The following is an 18,272-nucleotide window of genomic DNA, read 5'->3' as shown; positions in this document are numbered from 1 at the left end:
GTATAGTACTCTTTCATTTAAACTATTAAAAATATGGGGTCGGTTTGATTTCATATTTTTCTAAAGCTATATATATATATATATATATTAAATTTGAAGTTCCAGTTCGTACACCGAGAAGGCAACAGACCAGTACACTAGCTTGCACATGCTGGTGTTGGGGCTGATGGCCCCAACATCACCAAGGATGTTCTCTCTTCGCTTCTTTTTCTCCTTAAGGGAGACCTTATTGGTTTGCCATTCTGCAGAACTTTGTAATCTATGACACTTTTTTTGGTTTTGAATGAATCTCTTTCACCTTTAACAAAAATGTAAATTAAATGTCTTTCCAAAGCGGGCGACGGGATTTTGATTCTGGCGACCGACGGCTTCCAACGGGTAACTCCTCAACTAAAAATAGTACCAACACTCACAAAGCTTTGATGATGCTCCTTCAAGGATGTCCTTCTCCCTTTCTGCCAATTTGAACACTCTCCTTACAATTCAATTCAAATTCTTCACCAATCACTCAAGAAAGCATGTCTTATTATTCTCACTAAACAAACCTTAATTCAACTCAAAGACTGAAAAAATACTCCACCTCCTTCTACAATGATCCCTATATCATGTTAAATAACTGCCAACTTTGTGTGGAACAACTGTTAAAAATTGCCCATGTAGTTTCTGACGTCTAAGCGCCACGGGAATGGCACCTAGGCACAAGACTCTTTATCTGCACTTTTTCATTCAGGTGCTTAAGTGCCTAAAAATATGGTACCAAGTGCCCACTGGGCACCAACCTCTCAGGCTTTCAGTATGGAACTGGCTTCTAGGCGCCCAAGAATTCTAGCATTAAGGTGCTAGTCTTCTATGTCATCCATAGCTCCATGTCACCTCCACTTTGCTTCATTTCTTCTCCACTTTGCTCCACTCCTAATACATCTTAAGAAAATACATTTCTTAAAAGTGCAATTTCATCCATAATAATGTGCAAAACATAAATAAAATTAAGCACTCTTTTCTACACATCATGGAACATCCCTTTCAACTAACATTATAGCAGCAGAAGGTCTAGTCATATTGTGGTTGGCTTAATCTACTTTCAATGGCTTCCAAAAATTGCCCCAGTGAAGTATAATACTTGTTGGTTGTAGTAATGGAGTTTCATTCCTAGCAAAGTAATCCATAGTGGAATGATGGGGAGTTTTTTAGATGGGTCAGAATTAGTATACCACTTTAAAACTTTCATTTGAGTTTCTTCTACATACGAATTCCTACAAAATAAGCTTTCATGGTTTTCTTCCTTACTTAAATTAATTGGTATGAATTTACTATCCATTGCACCCACTTGCTAATCATTAAAGCACAAACTTCAAAGGCTCAACCAGCCTAGTCGTTTCCTCCTTAGTGAAGAAGATTGTCGGCTTCCTATTTTCTTATCTACTTTTTTTTTCAAAAAGCCCCCTTCAATTGAGTTTTCAATGTCTTGATGAAACCCTTGGAGGGGCATGAGAGAGTTTACATATGTTTTATTATCAACACTAAGCACATCAGCAAAGGGTTGAGCCACTATTTAGAGAAAAAATTCAAAAAAACCGTTTGAGAGAAGGACCACTGGAAAAGTAACTTCAAAAACAACAAAAGAGAGTAAAATTACAACAAAAAACAGTAAATATTTGCTTTATAAATATAAGGAATGGCCAGCGGCTATTATGCGAGCCTCCAGCCACCCCTTATTTGCCTAAAAATTTGAGTATCACCTCCTTAAGGCTAAATGTGCCAGAGGAAATTCAACCCCCCGACCTGAGTGGTCTTATACCGTGGATGCAAACCAATAGGCTGGGGTTCGAGTATATGTGTATGTATATGTATATATATACTTTTAGAATGTTTGAGTACATAGGAGTGTTTATAAATATATATTTATGCATGTATGTATGCATAATTATATGTACATATTTTTTAATATGTTTGTGTATATAACAAATGCAGGTAAGTTGATATAAGGAAGCCCTATGATTACCCTATGAAAACATATCAAAATTAGTTAGGTTAAGTTCAATTCATGTATCAAATGCATGTGTTACATATATGTGTAAAATTGCTTTATGGTCATATTTATGTTTATCTTCATTTTATTTTCATGCAAATGTGATGATTGTACATGTACATGTAAAAGAATGAGATTAATGAAATGTATAGCTGATCAATGCATGTTTGTATGTGATTGGTGATGTTTGCATGATTGGGTGTTTACTTGATATGTTATTTCATTTAATAAGGGGATTTAATGAGATTTGACTGGGAATAATTTTTGGTGAACTTTATGTGTGGTTGAGATAAATAAGAAGGAAAATTGATCTTCCTAAATAGTTAAGCAAAAGGAAATTTTGACAAACCTAAAATATTTAAATGATAAATACATTTTAGTTATATGTAAATTAATGTGCTAAAAAAATTCAAATATTTTTTAAGTATAAGGAACATAACAATAAACCCCTTCTGTTCAAATAATTGATGAGCTCTATATTATAATTTTTTAAAATATAATCACTCATAAAATACTCTTTTATATTTCCATTAAAAGGTCTCTAACTTTCTTAACCTTAAATTTAGAAAAGCTCGAAGGATATGTTGAATAAAAAAAAAATCAAGACTTTCTCTAAAAATTTTTCTAGTATAAAACACTTTTTCAAAATTAAGAGTTCAATCCTTGTAAACTTAAAAAAAAAGTATTTTCCTAAAAGACTCAAACAAATGGAAATCTTTTCATAAAGAAAAGCTTAGTCAAAAATCATTAAATATTTTAAAAATCTTTGTCAAAGCTTCAAATATTTCAAAATCTTTTTCAAAACTCAAAGTTATTTTAAACTTTATAAAAGAATCCTTTCGAGCATATAACAACTAAAATATACAAATTTTGTCATGCTCTGTCTCTCAAATGCTTAGCCTAGACAAAATTCATGTAGTCCCTAGCATAAGAGTTTAATGAATGAATATTGTTTATCCTCTGAGACAAATGATTCCTAAACTTGGCTTAGGAATATAAGAGCCTTGGCTTAGGAATAAGTCTAAATTTTATATATAAAAGTAACCTTTATCCTCTTTTTTCTTAACGAAATTCTATAATTTTTAAGAAAACTGTTTTTGCATGAAAAGGTTAAATATTTTCAATAGGATATGAGTAACTTTTAAATATTAAACATCTAGAATTATAAAAGCTCATGTATAATTGTGCTGAGTATGAACTCTTGGACAACACACATTAAAAATACTAGGATAAAGGAACAAGAACACTTAGAAGAGAAAATTGAGTTCAAACCTTAGAAGGAATAGTGATTCTCTAACACCAACCGACACTCAAGTAGAACAAACTTTAAAAATTTTAAAAAAAACTTTGATTTGACATCATGACTAACAAACATAGGGATATAAAAAAACACGGCTTAAATAAGCTAACTTCCCAAACATCTAAATTCAAAAAAGTCTAATTTTTATAACCACACCCTAGCATAGTTCCAAATTATGAACCCTAGGATAATCAACGCAGATGGAAACCTAGGAGTACACTCACCCTAGATTAGTCAAGTCTAGAAGCCCTTGGTTAGTTTACTAGGTACCCAATATATAGATTTAAGGACTAGGACATATAATACAAAATGGCTTGCCCCTTTTAACTATAAGAGTATCATAGTATGAAGTAGTTCATGCTATGGATAAAGATACTCAAAACCACTTTAAAGCATGAAGGACTATCTTAAGTCATTGTTATCATGATAAGGGAGAACTTTCGTTCTTCTACTGGTTAATAGTTTGAAGCTATCAATGTATTTAAGATGATGGAAAGAAATGGGCATCTAGACCAGGTGCATTGCCCCTAAATTTAGATTAGTTCACTTATATCCTCCTATTTAAGGATTTTTAGGTTAGGGCTTCACCTCCATCTAACAATTTTTTACCCTATTCTACCCTTTAAACTAGGATGTGTCTAAACTCAATTCAATCTAACTCTAACTAATTCAAATAAATCCAAATCAATTTCAATCTAATTCAGATCAAATCTAAACATATTCAAATCAAACTTAGATCTGTTCAATTTAGCTATGAATTTATCTCTCAAACGTGACTTTTGGATTCAAGATCTTTACTATCACTCTAACTTTCAATTGTTGGGCTTAACCTTAAGGGTAAAAAAGATTTAAAGCTCAAGTAAAGTACACTTTTATCCAAGTCTACCCATTCATTTAAGTCTTCAAACTCTACCAATGTGTAAACATTTACTAATAATTAAGGGAGATAAAAAAAATAACTTTAATCAAGTGTGTTCTCATGAGTAATTCTTGAGATAAAATTAATTAGGAGGGAGTCCCCCATAGAGATACCAAATCCTAAAATAAAATAAACTTCATCTTACTCCCTTAAGGTAAGGAAAAAAATCCTAATTTCACAGATCCATAAATCACAAAGATTTTCATCATCTAATTGATTAGATTCATTCTAAAGTAATATTTCTGTATTTTGAGATATTATGTTTTTCTTTGAATATTGTATCCAATCAGTTAAATAGAAATCTTTTGAGGACTATGGTGGCCACTGTAATAAAGAAAATCTCACCAACTACCCCACCATAATCAAGTCAATAACATTAATGTGAATGATATTTCCAAACAGCATTGAAGGTTTCCCCTAGTTTAAAAAAGCTTTTAAATTCATTTTTTTATGGTATTTATCCCTATGATTGACATGAGGAAATGCGGGAGAAATCTTTAACAATCCTTCACCAGTTGGGTGATGTGCAACATTCGAAAATAAAACCAGGTTGGTCGTTTTAGACTTGAAGATTATCTTAAATGGTACTTTGTTTCACACAGATAGTATCAAACTGTTGCATGATGGATGACTCGTGGTGGTAGAGTAATAATTTAGCATCTTAGCGTTGGATGAATATTCATCACACATACAAATAAAAGAAAAATAAGAAGTAGGAGACAACTCAATTTTTTGTTGAAAATTTTGGAAAGAGAAAATACCATGAGGCCTAGCCTAGTTGAAACAATCCACTATGTAATTGCAAATACATAGGCACTCTCTTATTGAATCAAAGAAGATGAAATAATAAAATTGACGTATAGTAATAGTTAAGCAATAATAGTTATAATGGGTCTTGAAGGCCATAATTCATTACTATGAAGGTAGTAGCATGTCGTAAATGATATAGATTGTGATCGTAGTTCAAGCTTGTCGTAGAGGTTGTAGTTGAATGGTATTGCAATAATTGTTCACGTAGGTCGCAAATGGCTTCTTCGGGAATATTGGTTGGACACAGAGGCAGTAGTAGGGTGTTGTAAGAGTAGTGAGCAATCTAAGTCATAGTTGACCATGCAAGTCATAGTAGTGAGTTGTGATGATAACTACAGAGTCTAGAGTTGAGAGTTGCATGAATTGTGAGCCATGCAGGTTGTAGTTTGTTACATAGGTCGTACTGGTGAGCTAAGATAACGTTTGTCGGCCACAAAGGCAGGAATTAAGAGCTACATGAAAAGTGGACCACATAGGTCGTAGTTGGTCATGTAGATCATAGGGGTGAGGTGTGATAATGTATGTAGGCTAGGCTACAGAGGTCGGAGATGAGAGCTACATGAACTACGGACCACATACCATATTGGTGATCTGCAATAACTTTTGTAGGCCATAAAGGATCGAATTGGAAGGTGCATGATTTGTGGAACGCGAAGCCATAACGATGAACTGCAATAACATTCATAGGCAACAGAGGTCGCAGTTGAGGGTTACATGAGAAGTGGACAACATAGGTCATAGTTGGTCACATCAGAAATAGTGGTGAGCTATAATAACATCCTTAAACCATAAAGGCATGATTTGGGAGCTACTCAAGTTGTGGACCACGTAGGTCATAATTGGTCATGTAGGTCATAGTGGTGAGCTGTAATAACACCCATATAATAGAGAACAAAGTGAGAGTTGCATGATTAGTGGATCACGTAGGACATGGTTAGTCTTGTAGTCTATAATGAAGAGTTGTGAAGAGACAACTTCCAGAGTTTGGACATATTATGAGTAAAATTCTTGTAAGTGGTTATTGTCGTGAGTTACACCACATTAATGTGCATAATTACACAAAATTTGAGGTGCAACCTTAACACCATTCAGGGTGCGTCGTCACATAGTACTTAGTGTCTCATTACACCATCTTCAGAATGTGTCTTTACACCTTTACTAGACTATGTCATTACATGATAGGATTTATAAATAACAATGAGTAGGGGCGACTAATAATGGTCGGCGAGCAATAGTCGGAGACTATAAGAGCATGAAATGTTCGTTAAATCTTTTGTCAAGAACACCATTAACATTTAACTCCTTTTCCTAGTCCAGCTTTAGTTCCCATTCCCTTTTATGAAGGGGGAAGGGCTCTATTTATAGAGTTTGAGTGTTGCATCCCTAATAAAAAAAAGAAAAAATACGGACAACTCTTTCAGACAGCCCAGAATGGTTCGCTTGATTGAATGACATTTCTATGGACATTTAAGTGTCTTAAATATGTCATAATTGAGTGACCATGGGCTCATTATATTTGTCACACAAAGAAGCTCAATTTGACTTCGTGTTTGTCAAGTTTTGAATTTATTTGATTTTCTAATTAGCAGCCCAAATCATTTTAAAGTGATTTAATGGTCTGATTTAACTCGAATCCGGTCAATTTTGATCATTTGGTTCGTATCATCGAACCAGCAATTTGAATGTAAGTTTGTTGAATCCAGATCTCTGAATGCTTACAATTTAAGTTTGAAAATTTCTTACTAAAAATTTATGGAGTTTCGTGCTAATTATTTCAAGCCTCGTGCCAAGAGGTAAAATTTTTTATTATGTATCAAGTATTTTTAAAATAACTATCTCCGATAAATATATTTCAATTCAAAATAAAGTATAAATAAATTTAAGTATAAAAATTAAAAATGAGCCTAAACAGCCACAGTTATTTCATTATTTTGGTAAAAATTCATTGGATAATGAAATGTTTTTTTTTTTCCCTCGTGCCATAGAAACCAAATGGCCCCGAATTATAGTCAAAAGCAACTTTGGAGTTCTATTACTTATACCCTATAACGCACGGAAAGTTTTCCCTAAAATGCTAGAAAGTTAAATAATAGTAGAACCCATAGCTTATTAATTTTAACTAAAATATAATTTAAAATAAAAATAAAGTATTATCAATGTTTCGGGTGGTTTGTATGTAATTATCCCTATGTATTTTGCTGGACTATTGAATGCTTCTAGTGATTAGAAGAGCAATTGCCTTAGTAAATCGAAAAAAGTTAACGAATAATTAGTCATTGTAAAAGCAAGAAGAAATGTTATTTGGAAGAAGAAAGCAAACTAAAAATAAATTTTATAGAACAAAATTAATTCCTTCAATATTCTTTCAACCTTACATATACACATCATCAGCGTAAAAAACCAACAAAGAAAAAAAAACAACCCTTGATATCCTAGCCTCATATTAATCAAAATGAATTTAAATATCATATTGTGAGATACCTATAATATAAACTTTAATTATGTTACCATGTATTACATTAATCTAAAAAATTTGAGACATTGTCACCCAAAATTTGATCAGCATACAATGATATTCCACAAGTTTAAAGCATTATGCTATAAATTTTGAAAAAGTTTAATCCTTACAGAGAGCTCATATCACTCCATATTTATGAGCCTCTTTTATATATATTAAAATAAGAGAATATACTTCCATTCAACTAATTATAAAAAAATAATAATAATCACTCCATATTTTGAATAATAATCTCTTTTCAAAAAAATATGCCCAAAAATAATATGTGCGATTCAAACATAACTTTCTAGACCTTAAATCATTATGCCACGAGTAAGTGCTCTTATATGCACCTCTTAATTATAAAAAAATAAACTCACCTACACAGACAAATAAACTATTGAATATTAGGAAATAGAACATGCCTATTAGATGTATTTTCAACTTTTTTTATATACATATCCAAATAATCCTTGCCTACTTTTAATTATCTTCAATAGATATGTCATATGACTCCAATCAACCATCAAATAATTCTTTAAATTATTTGAGTTTTATCATACAATCCTCTTGATATTCTTGACTCAATCATGCTCAACATAACTACCCATGACTTTCCCCAATGTAATAACATTGGTTATCTAATTAATTGTTTTATAAAATTTATTATTAAATCTCGAAGATATCATGATATTGCACAAAGTTGATGAAACAACATACATGCTCAAATGCGGCACATTAGTTGAAAATAAAATTAAAAATTCACAGATATCATGTTCAAACATTCATGTTGCAGAAGAACTAAATGTTTTTTTTCCCTAATTTAATCCATAACACCACCAAAAAGTACTATTGTTGTCAAATCTAGGTATATATGCTTTTTACATTGCCAAAAATCTTTTCTGTATGTATGTGTGTCTATTTACCCACACTACCACTGTCTCACTTATATTGGCCAACCATCACAAAGCTTTGAGAGCTTTAAATGCATTTGGAAGTCTACTTTGATTAGCCTGGGAGAGGTAGGAGACCAACTTTGATTAGTTGGAAACCACCCTCTCAAGGTTGGATAAAAGCTAATATTAACGGTAGTTGGTCTTCTAATGTTGCTGGGGTTTGTGGCTTGTTTCGTGATAATGCTGGGAGGTGCCTAGTTTTCTTTGCCTTGCCGGTTATTGCTTCATCCCCTCTTGAGGCTGAGGCCTGGGTTGTTCTCTTAGCTATGCAAGTTTCTGTTTCATTTCAGTTCAAAAATTTGGTGATGGGTCAGATTAAAAATGGTTGTTTAATATTTTAACTAGGAAGACAAAGCCTCTTTGGTACATCATTCGTGTGTTGAAACGTATAATAGCTATTATTGAAACTAATCATCTAATCATACATTATAGCTTCATTCATAGGGAAGGGAATGCTCCTGCAAATTGGTTATCTAAAAAGAGACTTGTTAATATATATTTATTGGTGATACACCTACTTTTCACACTCTCCTTCTCAGTGATTTACTGGATACCCCTTTTATTAGAAGCTAGCTTTATGTGCTTTTTTTTACATTGGTGCTGGTGGATCACTTTGAATCTATGTTTATCCTTTGGCATTATTATTTGGATGAATCTTTGTAGTCTGCTTATTTTGTATCACCAAATCTTTCTGGTGATTTTGTGGCCCTAGAATTGGGGTCCTGGCTAGAGCGGCTGCCTTAGGGATTTAAATGATGCCTCTCATGCATTTTTTTCCTATCTCTACTGCATTTTTTATTGGGATGCTGCTGTTTTGATCACTAATATTATCATTATGCACATGGCTGCAATGCATTTCAGTAGCAGCAATCTCGCACAGTTTACTGTGTTGTTTGTTGGCTGGTTGGTTTTTCTGCTCCCTGCCCTTTCTCTTCTGCAGGATAAATTTGACAGTTTTCTTTTTTCTTTACTGCTGGAGGATGCTATGTTTGTTGAACTGTTCTTACTCGTTTGCCACAGTGGTAATTTTGGTGCTTCACTCGGATGCTACACTAAGCTTGTTTGGTTCTGTTTCCTGTTGGAGGACTGCTGCTGCACAGATTGTTTGGTTCCATGTTTTGCCTCTTTCACGCATGATAAGGCTGCAAGTTTTTGTGAAGATTACTATGCTTTTGTGTTCTAAGGTCTTTCCTTGCAGTGATGTTCTGAACGGGATCTGTTACCTAACATTCATCTTCTCGTTTCTGGCTTTCTGCAAGCTCATTTGGATGCAGTATGGATTTATGGCTACTGATACATTTTTGCAAATGGCTCTCTCATGCTCTGCTTTGTGGACTGCTATGATCTCTCATATTACTCTCCTTGGATCTTTTTTGGTGTATACGTTTTTGTTTGGTATACTTGTATATGTTGGGATATACATTTTGTGTTTGGTATACTTCTTTTTCTCTTTTTTTGCCTTTGGGTGGAGTTGCATGTGAAAGAGGAACCCCCTTATGAGTGAGTATTGCATTTATTTTGGACTTTTAGTTTTGGGGATCCTCTCCCAACCCAACTTTTTGTACACGCCTTTTCTGATTAACATGTAGGAAGCCGAATAATGCTTTTTTATAATATATATCTATTTATATATATATATATATATATATCTTACTATTTATATATATATAAAGACATTACTTGAATACTAAGACTGAAGTAGGATAAAAACTAATAGTCAAGCGGCTGTAAATCTAAACTCCACTGTTTCAGCAGGCAAAGACCTGCGCAATAATTCAGTGACAATGCATGAGTTGCCACAAATCTAAACGGAATGCCTTTTTTTAAAAAAAGATTTACATAAGTACCATTCAATTCCTTACATATCTAACAATTAAACTTCGGTTTTTACATGCAAGAAATAATGGTGTTTTTTATGTGACATGAAAGATTTTTGTGGTATAACTGTAAAAAAGTAAAATTCAGGTGAGATACGTAAATACATAAGAATTTGGTGGCAAGTATGAAAATGCCCCTATTTTAAAAATATGAAGAAGACATTCTAATCAAAATACAATTATAAACTTATAAACGAAAAAACTGCAGTAACGGTATAAGATTCTTAAAAATTCAAAACAATTTTTCTCATGCATGTAAAATTCCAGTACATTAACAAGTATCAACGGCACAACTGAATTTCAACACCCATTACAAATATCAAATGCATGGGACCTTCTATACCATGATTAGTTCTAGTTCATGAAATTAGATGCAGAGAGATGTATAACGAGCACTGTTCATAAATTCTTCAAAAAACTGAAGCTTGAAGCCCAACAACTTGCAGCAAAACTATTATAGCGTTGAAGAGTAAAGAAGAGTAATTAATCCTGCTCAAGCTACTCATGAATATAAAGAGGATACCAGTAAGGATGCCGCCAATATTTCACCAAGAAAAAGATCAATCAATGTCTAAGCTGGAATAAGGTTCATATGCAACCTGGCAGACGAGAAAAAATTGCCAAATCAGTTTTGTTCAAATTTATTTGGGGCATTTACATGCATAACACCCAATTCTTATATATCTACATATCAAACACCTAAACTTTACTGTTTTACATTTATACTACAAGTCTTTGATATCACATGAAAAATGTCATTATTTTAACTATTAAAAAGCGATAAAATACATTTTTTTGAGAGTGGCAATTCACATTCTCATGCATAGGTAAGGTGGAATATATGTATCAATTAAAGTTAAGGTGTTAGATATGCAAATACATAAGAATTGAGCGGTATGTACTTGAAAATATTGAGTAAATTACAAGCGAGAGAAATATCTAACAAGATGAAAACAACCCATATAGAGAGGGAAGTTTCAACTATTAAGCCAATTAGGTTTTTACCGCATGTTAATGCACAACAAAAAGGTGCTCATTTATTGAATCCCATCATTGAAAGATGCTACTCACAGAGCAATCATCATGAACACGCCATATGGTTTCTCCAAGAAGGTTTGCAACTGAAAGCACCGTAAGCTGAGGAAAACCTTTCTTCTCCAAAACTGGAATTGTGTTTGTGATTATCACTTCCTGAAATAGGCCACTTGACAACCTCTCAATTGCTGGAGGGCTGTCATGCAAAATAAAAAATTAGAATAAGAGGCGAGAACATAAACCCGGAAAACATATTGAAGAATAAGATATTTCAATGAATAAATCAGACAAAAAACAAAAGTTTGTTTCTACAAAAGTTGATATGAGAGAAGTAAAAGATTCCGGGTATAAAATAGTGAAAGCTATTATAGAAACTCTTCCTAGAACCACCTCTCTCCCTGTAGCACGTATGTCCAATTCTTTGAACCCAATTTTGGGAATCTCGCTCCCAAAATTTATTTCGGGGGTTAAAAAGAATTTAGGAAAAAGTTATCAAAAAAAACTCTCTCACATTGGCTATTAACTTGAGAATCTTGTTACTCCGGTGCCTAAAGGGCAAATTTAGCAATTTAATATTTACTATTGTGCGGTATAAATAAAACTGATATATTTAGGGTTATTGTTATGATAGGAGATTGTTGTCTTGAATCATAGGTTTTAGGGTTTGGGAGATATCACCTACCTCTCGAATTATGTGTTTATTCTTTTTTGTATTCGGAGTTGTACTATTTTGATTTGCTTTCGGTGGAATAAAATATATAACTTCCTACCCTAATTTATGTGAAAAAGTTGCTTGATTCACACCTATTCGTAACAAATTGGTATCAGAGTATCTTGCCTTTCTCATCGCAAAGCCCTAATAGTGATTTCTTTGAAAAAATTATATAAGGGATAATGGCGACAACTTTTGTGACCCAGCCACATTCAATCACGATTCGAGTGTGGGGACGCCAACATCGAGATAGCAGCGTTTGATACCGTCTCTATTCGAGCTAGTTAAGTTGCGAACGTCAGGAATTCAGCATACAAGGCCAACGTCGGGAACGTAGCGTACAAGACCAATGTCAGAATCATGACGTGCGACAGAGTCGTGATTTGAGCTAGTGGAGACACCAAAGTCAAGATTACAGCGTACAAGGCCAATGACGGATCACAGTGTACATCATGACCACACCTTGCGAGACAATCACGCCTCCGTGACCGACTAGATAGAAAGAAACAGACAGAATCATGGCATACTATGAGACCTGTGAAGAGATTGACACAATCACATGGGATCGTAGCATACGGCACAATCGCGATTTGACATAGTTGGGAAGCCGAAAGACTAGATCGTGATGGACAAAGCCTTCGTTGGTGACCTAAGCTCGCGATACAGTTGTTATTGGAGATAGCAGGGAATACTGGATCGTATCATACAAATTCATCAAAATTCTAGCCAAAGTCTGATTCTTAGATACAGTTACAAACCAACATGATTTTTTTCAAGGAAGCTTATAGACAAATCATGACGTACAGGAGGAACCTCGCGACACAATCATGATCTGAAACAAAAACAGGATTAAAGAAGTCTTGAAACCATACAAAGAGAGTAATGGTGGACAAAGAAATAGATGAATTGGAGAAAAAGGTATAGAAAGAGTTGGGCCAAATCACATATGGAATGGAAAAGTGCATCTCAGCCATGAAGGGACGGTTCTCATCTATCGAGGGGAGATTCGCGATCCTGGAAGCAATGATGAAGAAGATCGTGAAACTTCATGCAAACCAGTTGCTGACTGCCACGAAATCCAACGACGACATTTGGAAGGGACGCAAGTGACAACACTCTGAAGGATTTGTTTGGAATCAGGATAGTGTTGTTTGCTTAGGCGGATCTATAATCGTGGGATCAAATGAAGAAATCAAGAATAGACTTGAGCGGAAGGACTTGGAAGGAATAACAAACATTTAGATGGTTGTAATGAAAGGAAGAGGTGGGATTCAATGAAGGAATTGAGAGTGGATTTGAGCGGCAACATCCGGAGAGAATTACACAACATAAAGAGGATTGGAAAGAGCGACAACAGGCGAAATGGGAAGATGTGTGATTTGAGTCTGAAGAAGATCGATTCAAAAGATGTCAGCACGAAAAAAGTAGTCATAGTGAGTGGGATCCTGACAGAGGCTTGCATCTAACTACGCCAATGTCATTTGTTATTGCAACCATCCGAGATGAAGGCAATTTAGGAGTAATGATGGAAATGAGATTGATGGAGAAGAATAGAGGAGAGTGTAAGAATGATTTTGATATTGCTGAGTATTCAAGAGAGAGATAAGATAATCATACTTCGCAGTAACCCTAGTCTGTGCAAGACTTCGATCAAAGCTAAAGACCAGGTGAGAGCAACTCAGGACGTAGAATTGGGATTCTGGATTGAGTTGTGCGCATGAAAGAGACACGTGAAACAAAGTTGACAGAGATTACAGAGATGGATGAGCTATTAAAGGAGTTATTTGGGGTTGCGGAACTTTTCAAGATTGACTTGGATAAGGCAAAAGGATATGCATAAGACTGCATTTCGAATTCATGGGGGTCACTACGACTTCTTGATTAAAGGTAAAGAATTGCCAGATAAGAATGTTACGTAGGAGCCAAGCAACTTGATCCAACAACACTTTTTTTCTGCCTTGAAGACAATGTGTCTTTTTAGGTGAGAAGTATTGTTACACCAATGCCTAAAAGACAAATGAGTAACTTATTATTTATTATTGTAAGTATAAATAAAGCTAATATGTTTAGAATTTGGGTTATGATAGAAGATGTTGTCATGAGTTTTAAGGCTGGGTTTACGGTTTAGTAGAGATCACCTACCTCTCGAATTTTAGGTTTTGGGGGAGATCGTCTATTTCTCAAATTGTAAGTGCTCATCCTTTTTTGTATGAGGAATTATATTGCTTTGATTTGCTTTTGGCAGAATAAAATTTATTACTTTTTGCCCTAATTTCTGTAAAAAACTTCTGGTTTATACCCATTCGTATCAAATTCCTATGCTCTCTTCCAATCAAAACAAGCAACAAATAAATAGTTAAACAATGTGATTTCCAAATCTAAGAAACATCACATCATAAACAATGTGATTTCCAAATCTAAGAAACAACACATCATTTAGCCTTCTTTTTATCTGAAGCATCACTGCACGTGTCATTTGAAGTAAAGGGACAAGAGTTACCTAAAAACAGCATGTGTACTGCAAGCGTAGACCTCGCTTGCACCCTCTTCATGCAATAAAGCTGCACCTTTTGCAATTGTGCCTGAAACGATCAATAACTCTTACAAAATAAACAAATGAAAACAGCGAAAGCTAGTCAATTATTGAGAAACTCTTAAATGTCTTAAAATAATAATAATAATAATAATAATAATAATAAAATAATTTCACATTTCTGTATCTGGAGACTAAAAAATGATTTTGAATAGATGACCGTAAAATGATTTCAATGGATGAGGCCCGTGAAAACATAAAATGATGTCAGAAAACATTTTTGAAAAAAAAAAAGGAACAGAAAACGGAAAAAAAATAATCAGCAGAAGTATTTGTAAAATAACGTAAGCTGCATACCCGCTGTATCAATCATATCATCCACCATAACAGCAACTTTGCCTCTTACATCTCCAATTAAATTCATCACCTGTATAGCATTAACACTTGTATGCCATTAGAAAGTAACAAAGAAGAGAAAGCAGGCCATTCTTTACGTGTTGAATTGAGCTGGTCCTTTTTTTTTTTATCCTTATGATAATTTATTAATTAAGTAGAATGACAGTCACATTTTTTTTTAAATCAAGCAAATAGAAATAAGAAAATTGGCCAAAAAACTGTAGCTCTTGCAATTGTTGACCTCATTTTTTGTGAGGTCTCTTACTCTTCTTAGAGCCTAGAATCCTGCCTTTAGGGTTTCCTACCGACACTATTGGAGAACTAGCCTGGGGCCCACACCGATTAGAAATTCGAGCTACTTCTTGACTCCTCGCAGTGTCATGAGACTGGTTCTAAAATCTTCAACGCTTAGTTTAGTCAATTAAAACAGCCGCCGATTGACCTTAAAGTAACTAAAGGAAGATCAATTGACAATTGACAATTGAGACTACTTTAGAGAAGTTAATAGCAGACATCAAGCAAATGGCCAAAGAAAGAGGAGATGAGCTGAGGTGTGAAGAAAATCTAACGGATTGGATGGAGGAAGATATTGTTGAAATAAATGTCGTCGAAACTAGGGCGTCGTCATCCTTGCGGGATGTCTCCGAACCAGCCGAAGGAGAGATGAAAGCGCTGCGAAGGGAGGTTCGGCAGAAAGATGAACAAGTCGAGCGTTTGGAAAGAAGGATGGAGGAAATGATGGTTGTAATCATGACGCTTCAGAGTCAACCCCAGCCCACAAAGGAGACACCTGCGAAAGTGAACCAACCAGAGGTTGTCCAGGTTGTCGATAATAAGAAAGAATTCGCTTCTGTTAACAAAGAGGAGCAACTAAAGAAAGATTCTGCTCAAATTCCAGTATCAGAGAAAGAAATCAAGCACATGATAGAACAACAGGTGAAAGAAGCCCTGACTCAGGCTAAAAGAGGAGCATCAATCCTGAAAGGTAGGCCTTATACTGAAGAGTTCGATGTCGTACAGCACCCCACGGGTTCCGTACCACCGCAGTTCAAGACTTTCGACGAGACAGGAAACTCTCGACAGCATGTTGCACACTTCTGAGCAAGTTGCTGCAACGCGAGGGGTAGTGACGCTTTGTTGTTCCACCAATTCGTTAGCAGTCTTTCGGGAGTCGCTTTCGATTGGTACGTCGAACTGCCAAATGGTTTCGTAAAGACATTTGCGGAATTAGAATACCTTTTCGTTAAGCGATTCGCCGGAGCCCAGCACCACATTGTCGACGGTAATCTCGTGGAGGAGAAACAAAAGCCAGATGAAACTCTAGTGGACTACATTCTACGATGGAGGAACTTAAGCATGAAGTGCAAACCACAGCTCCACGAGCAACATGCAATGGAGATCCTACTAAAAAGCATTCACAGCACGGTGGTGTTTCTTCTTAAGGGCCTTACCATTAAAAACTTTGAAAAGCTATTGAGCAAGGCCGCAAGTCTTCAAGAAGAGGCTAAGCAGCTTGGTTTTCTCAAGAAAACTGAAAAGCTGAAACCAATAAAGATCTTTGAGAAGAAGTCTGACATTGTTGCGGCAATAGACAAAGGTAAGCAGCCGATGCATATACAAGTTGAACAACCTCAGCAAGGTTAACAAACTTCTCAACAGAGCAACCAACAATCATTCCAGCAAGGATTCCGTCAGAAAGATGGGAGACGACCTCCGACCATAACGGAACGCTTGAACAGAGTATATCCTTTTAAAGATGAAGCAGTGAAAAAGATGTTCGGTAATTTGGTCAAGAGACCGGAATTTCAATTGCCTGCGCCAAAGAGACCTGAGGACGTGGATAAGAAAGATCATCCATTGTATTGTCCGTATCACAGGATGGTTGGACATACCATAGAGGGCTGTTTTACTTTCAAGAACTAGCTGGAGTTCAATCTCAAAGAGGGGAACATAACAATCCCAAAAAAGTATATTAAAAAGCCTGAAAAGGGTTCTATCAATATGATTTCGGTTGATTCTACCGTTCTGATTGATCCATGCACAACCGACGACGGATGGAGTGTGACGTGGACAAAGCTTTCAAAGAAAATATTAAAACAGATTCAAAATGCTCCAATACAAGCGGCAACTCAGAATCCAAGTCCCGCTAAATCCCCGCTATTAGTTGGAGTTGAGGAGCTACCTCGAAAAGAGATGGAGAAAGCGACAAAAGACAAGTGGATTGAAAAGCCTAGGGACAAACCAGGGGTTGTATTTCCTAGATTGGTTGTTTTGGATTTGGGGGAGAAATCCCTCGAACCGTTGACTCTATATGATTACTTCTTTTTCCCTTCGGGGTCATATAATGCAATTAATTTCGGTTTCGGCTACATTTTGATTGTTTCTAGTAGTAATACAATTGATAACAGTAAACATAGCTCAGGTTTTGATTTCGATTCTAATAACAATTCTCAAATCGTACAAAATCTCAGCGAGTTCGGCAACGATGAAGAAGAGGACGTCGACTACACGAGTTACAACAGTTCAGGAGGAGAGCCGATTGTTCTAGAATTTCAGGGTTCACCAATAGCAATCGATTTCGAGCCCTCAGACTAAGAAGAAATCCCCAAGGAGCTGTCGGCGTTTAAAAGGGGGAAGTTGCGTTTGGGGGTCGCCCGTAACAAGCTGTCGGCCGCCGGAATCGAAATCCCGTCGCCCGCTTCGGAAGGACTTTTTTTTTTACATATATATATATATAATTTTAGAAAAATATGAAATCAAACTGACCTCATATTTTCCATAGTTTAAATGAAAGAGCACTCAACCTCAAACCCTGTATCTACCCCGAGGGATAAACACAAGACTTGAGGGTGAGGCTCGATCAAATAAACTAAGAAAGATATGACATCCGTTTGGGTCTGCGAAACCGTTTTATTTGCCGACAAGTTCCCCTATTTAATACAAATAATTAAATAGGGTTTATTTTAAGCTGGGTTCGGAAAAGCTCCTTATAAGGGCAAGCCCCTATAGTTAATTACATCTTAAATGACCGAAGTCACCTAAGAAAACTCTCGATAAAAATCAGGGAATAATGTCTTCAAAGAGGTCAAAAGGATAGGACTTTACAACGAAATCAGACGAAGAGGTGTGAAAGGGGAAAGACTCAAATCTGGAACATTGTTAAGGAATCCAAATGAAGAGAAACTAGGGGAAGCCACAGATCCTGAGG

At 35.4% G+C, this 18,272-nt stretch overlaps 1 protein-coding gene across 2 annotated transcripts in view; it reads right to left on the bottom strand.

Moving 5' to 3' along the window:
- Positions 1-10,682: 10,682 nt before the first annotated feature.
- LOC110030049 (ribose-phosphate pyrophosphokinase 1) overlaps positions 10,683-18,272 on the bottom strand; it is a 44,031-nt gene continuing 36,441 nt past the window's right edge. The window contains exons 6-9 of one of the 2 annotated variants that reach the window (XM_020732595.1): positions 15,026-15,095; positions 14,636-14,717; positions 11,394-11,619; positions 10,683-10,987 (exon numbers count right to left, since the gene is read on the bottom strand). In XM_020732595.1, the coding sequence (XP_020588254.1) occupies positions 11,439-11,619; positions 14,636-14,717; positions 15,026-15,095 (333 nt within the window). In that variant the 3' untranslated portion in view covers positions 10,683-10,987; positions 11,394-11,438. The remainder of the gene's footprint in view (positions 10,988-11,393; positions 11,620-14,635; positions 14,718-15,025; positions 15,096-18,272) is intronic. The other variant, XM_020732594.1, reaches the window with a different exon arrangement.

The sequence above is a fragment of the Phalaenopsis equestris genome, unplaced genomic scaffold (genome assembly GCF_001263595.1).
Source record: "Phalaenopsis equestris unplaced genomic scaffold, ASM126359v1 Scaffold000640, whole genome shotgun sequence".
NCBI lineage: Eukaryota > Viridiplantae > Streptophyta > Magnoliopsida > Asparagales > Orchidaceae > Phalaenopsis > Phalaenopsis equestris.
Note: the sequence above shows the minus strand (reverse complement) of the source record. Positions and strands in the feature narration are given on the sequence as shown.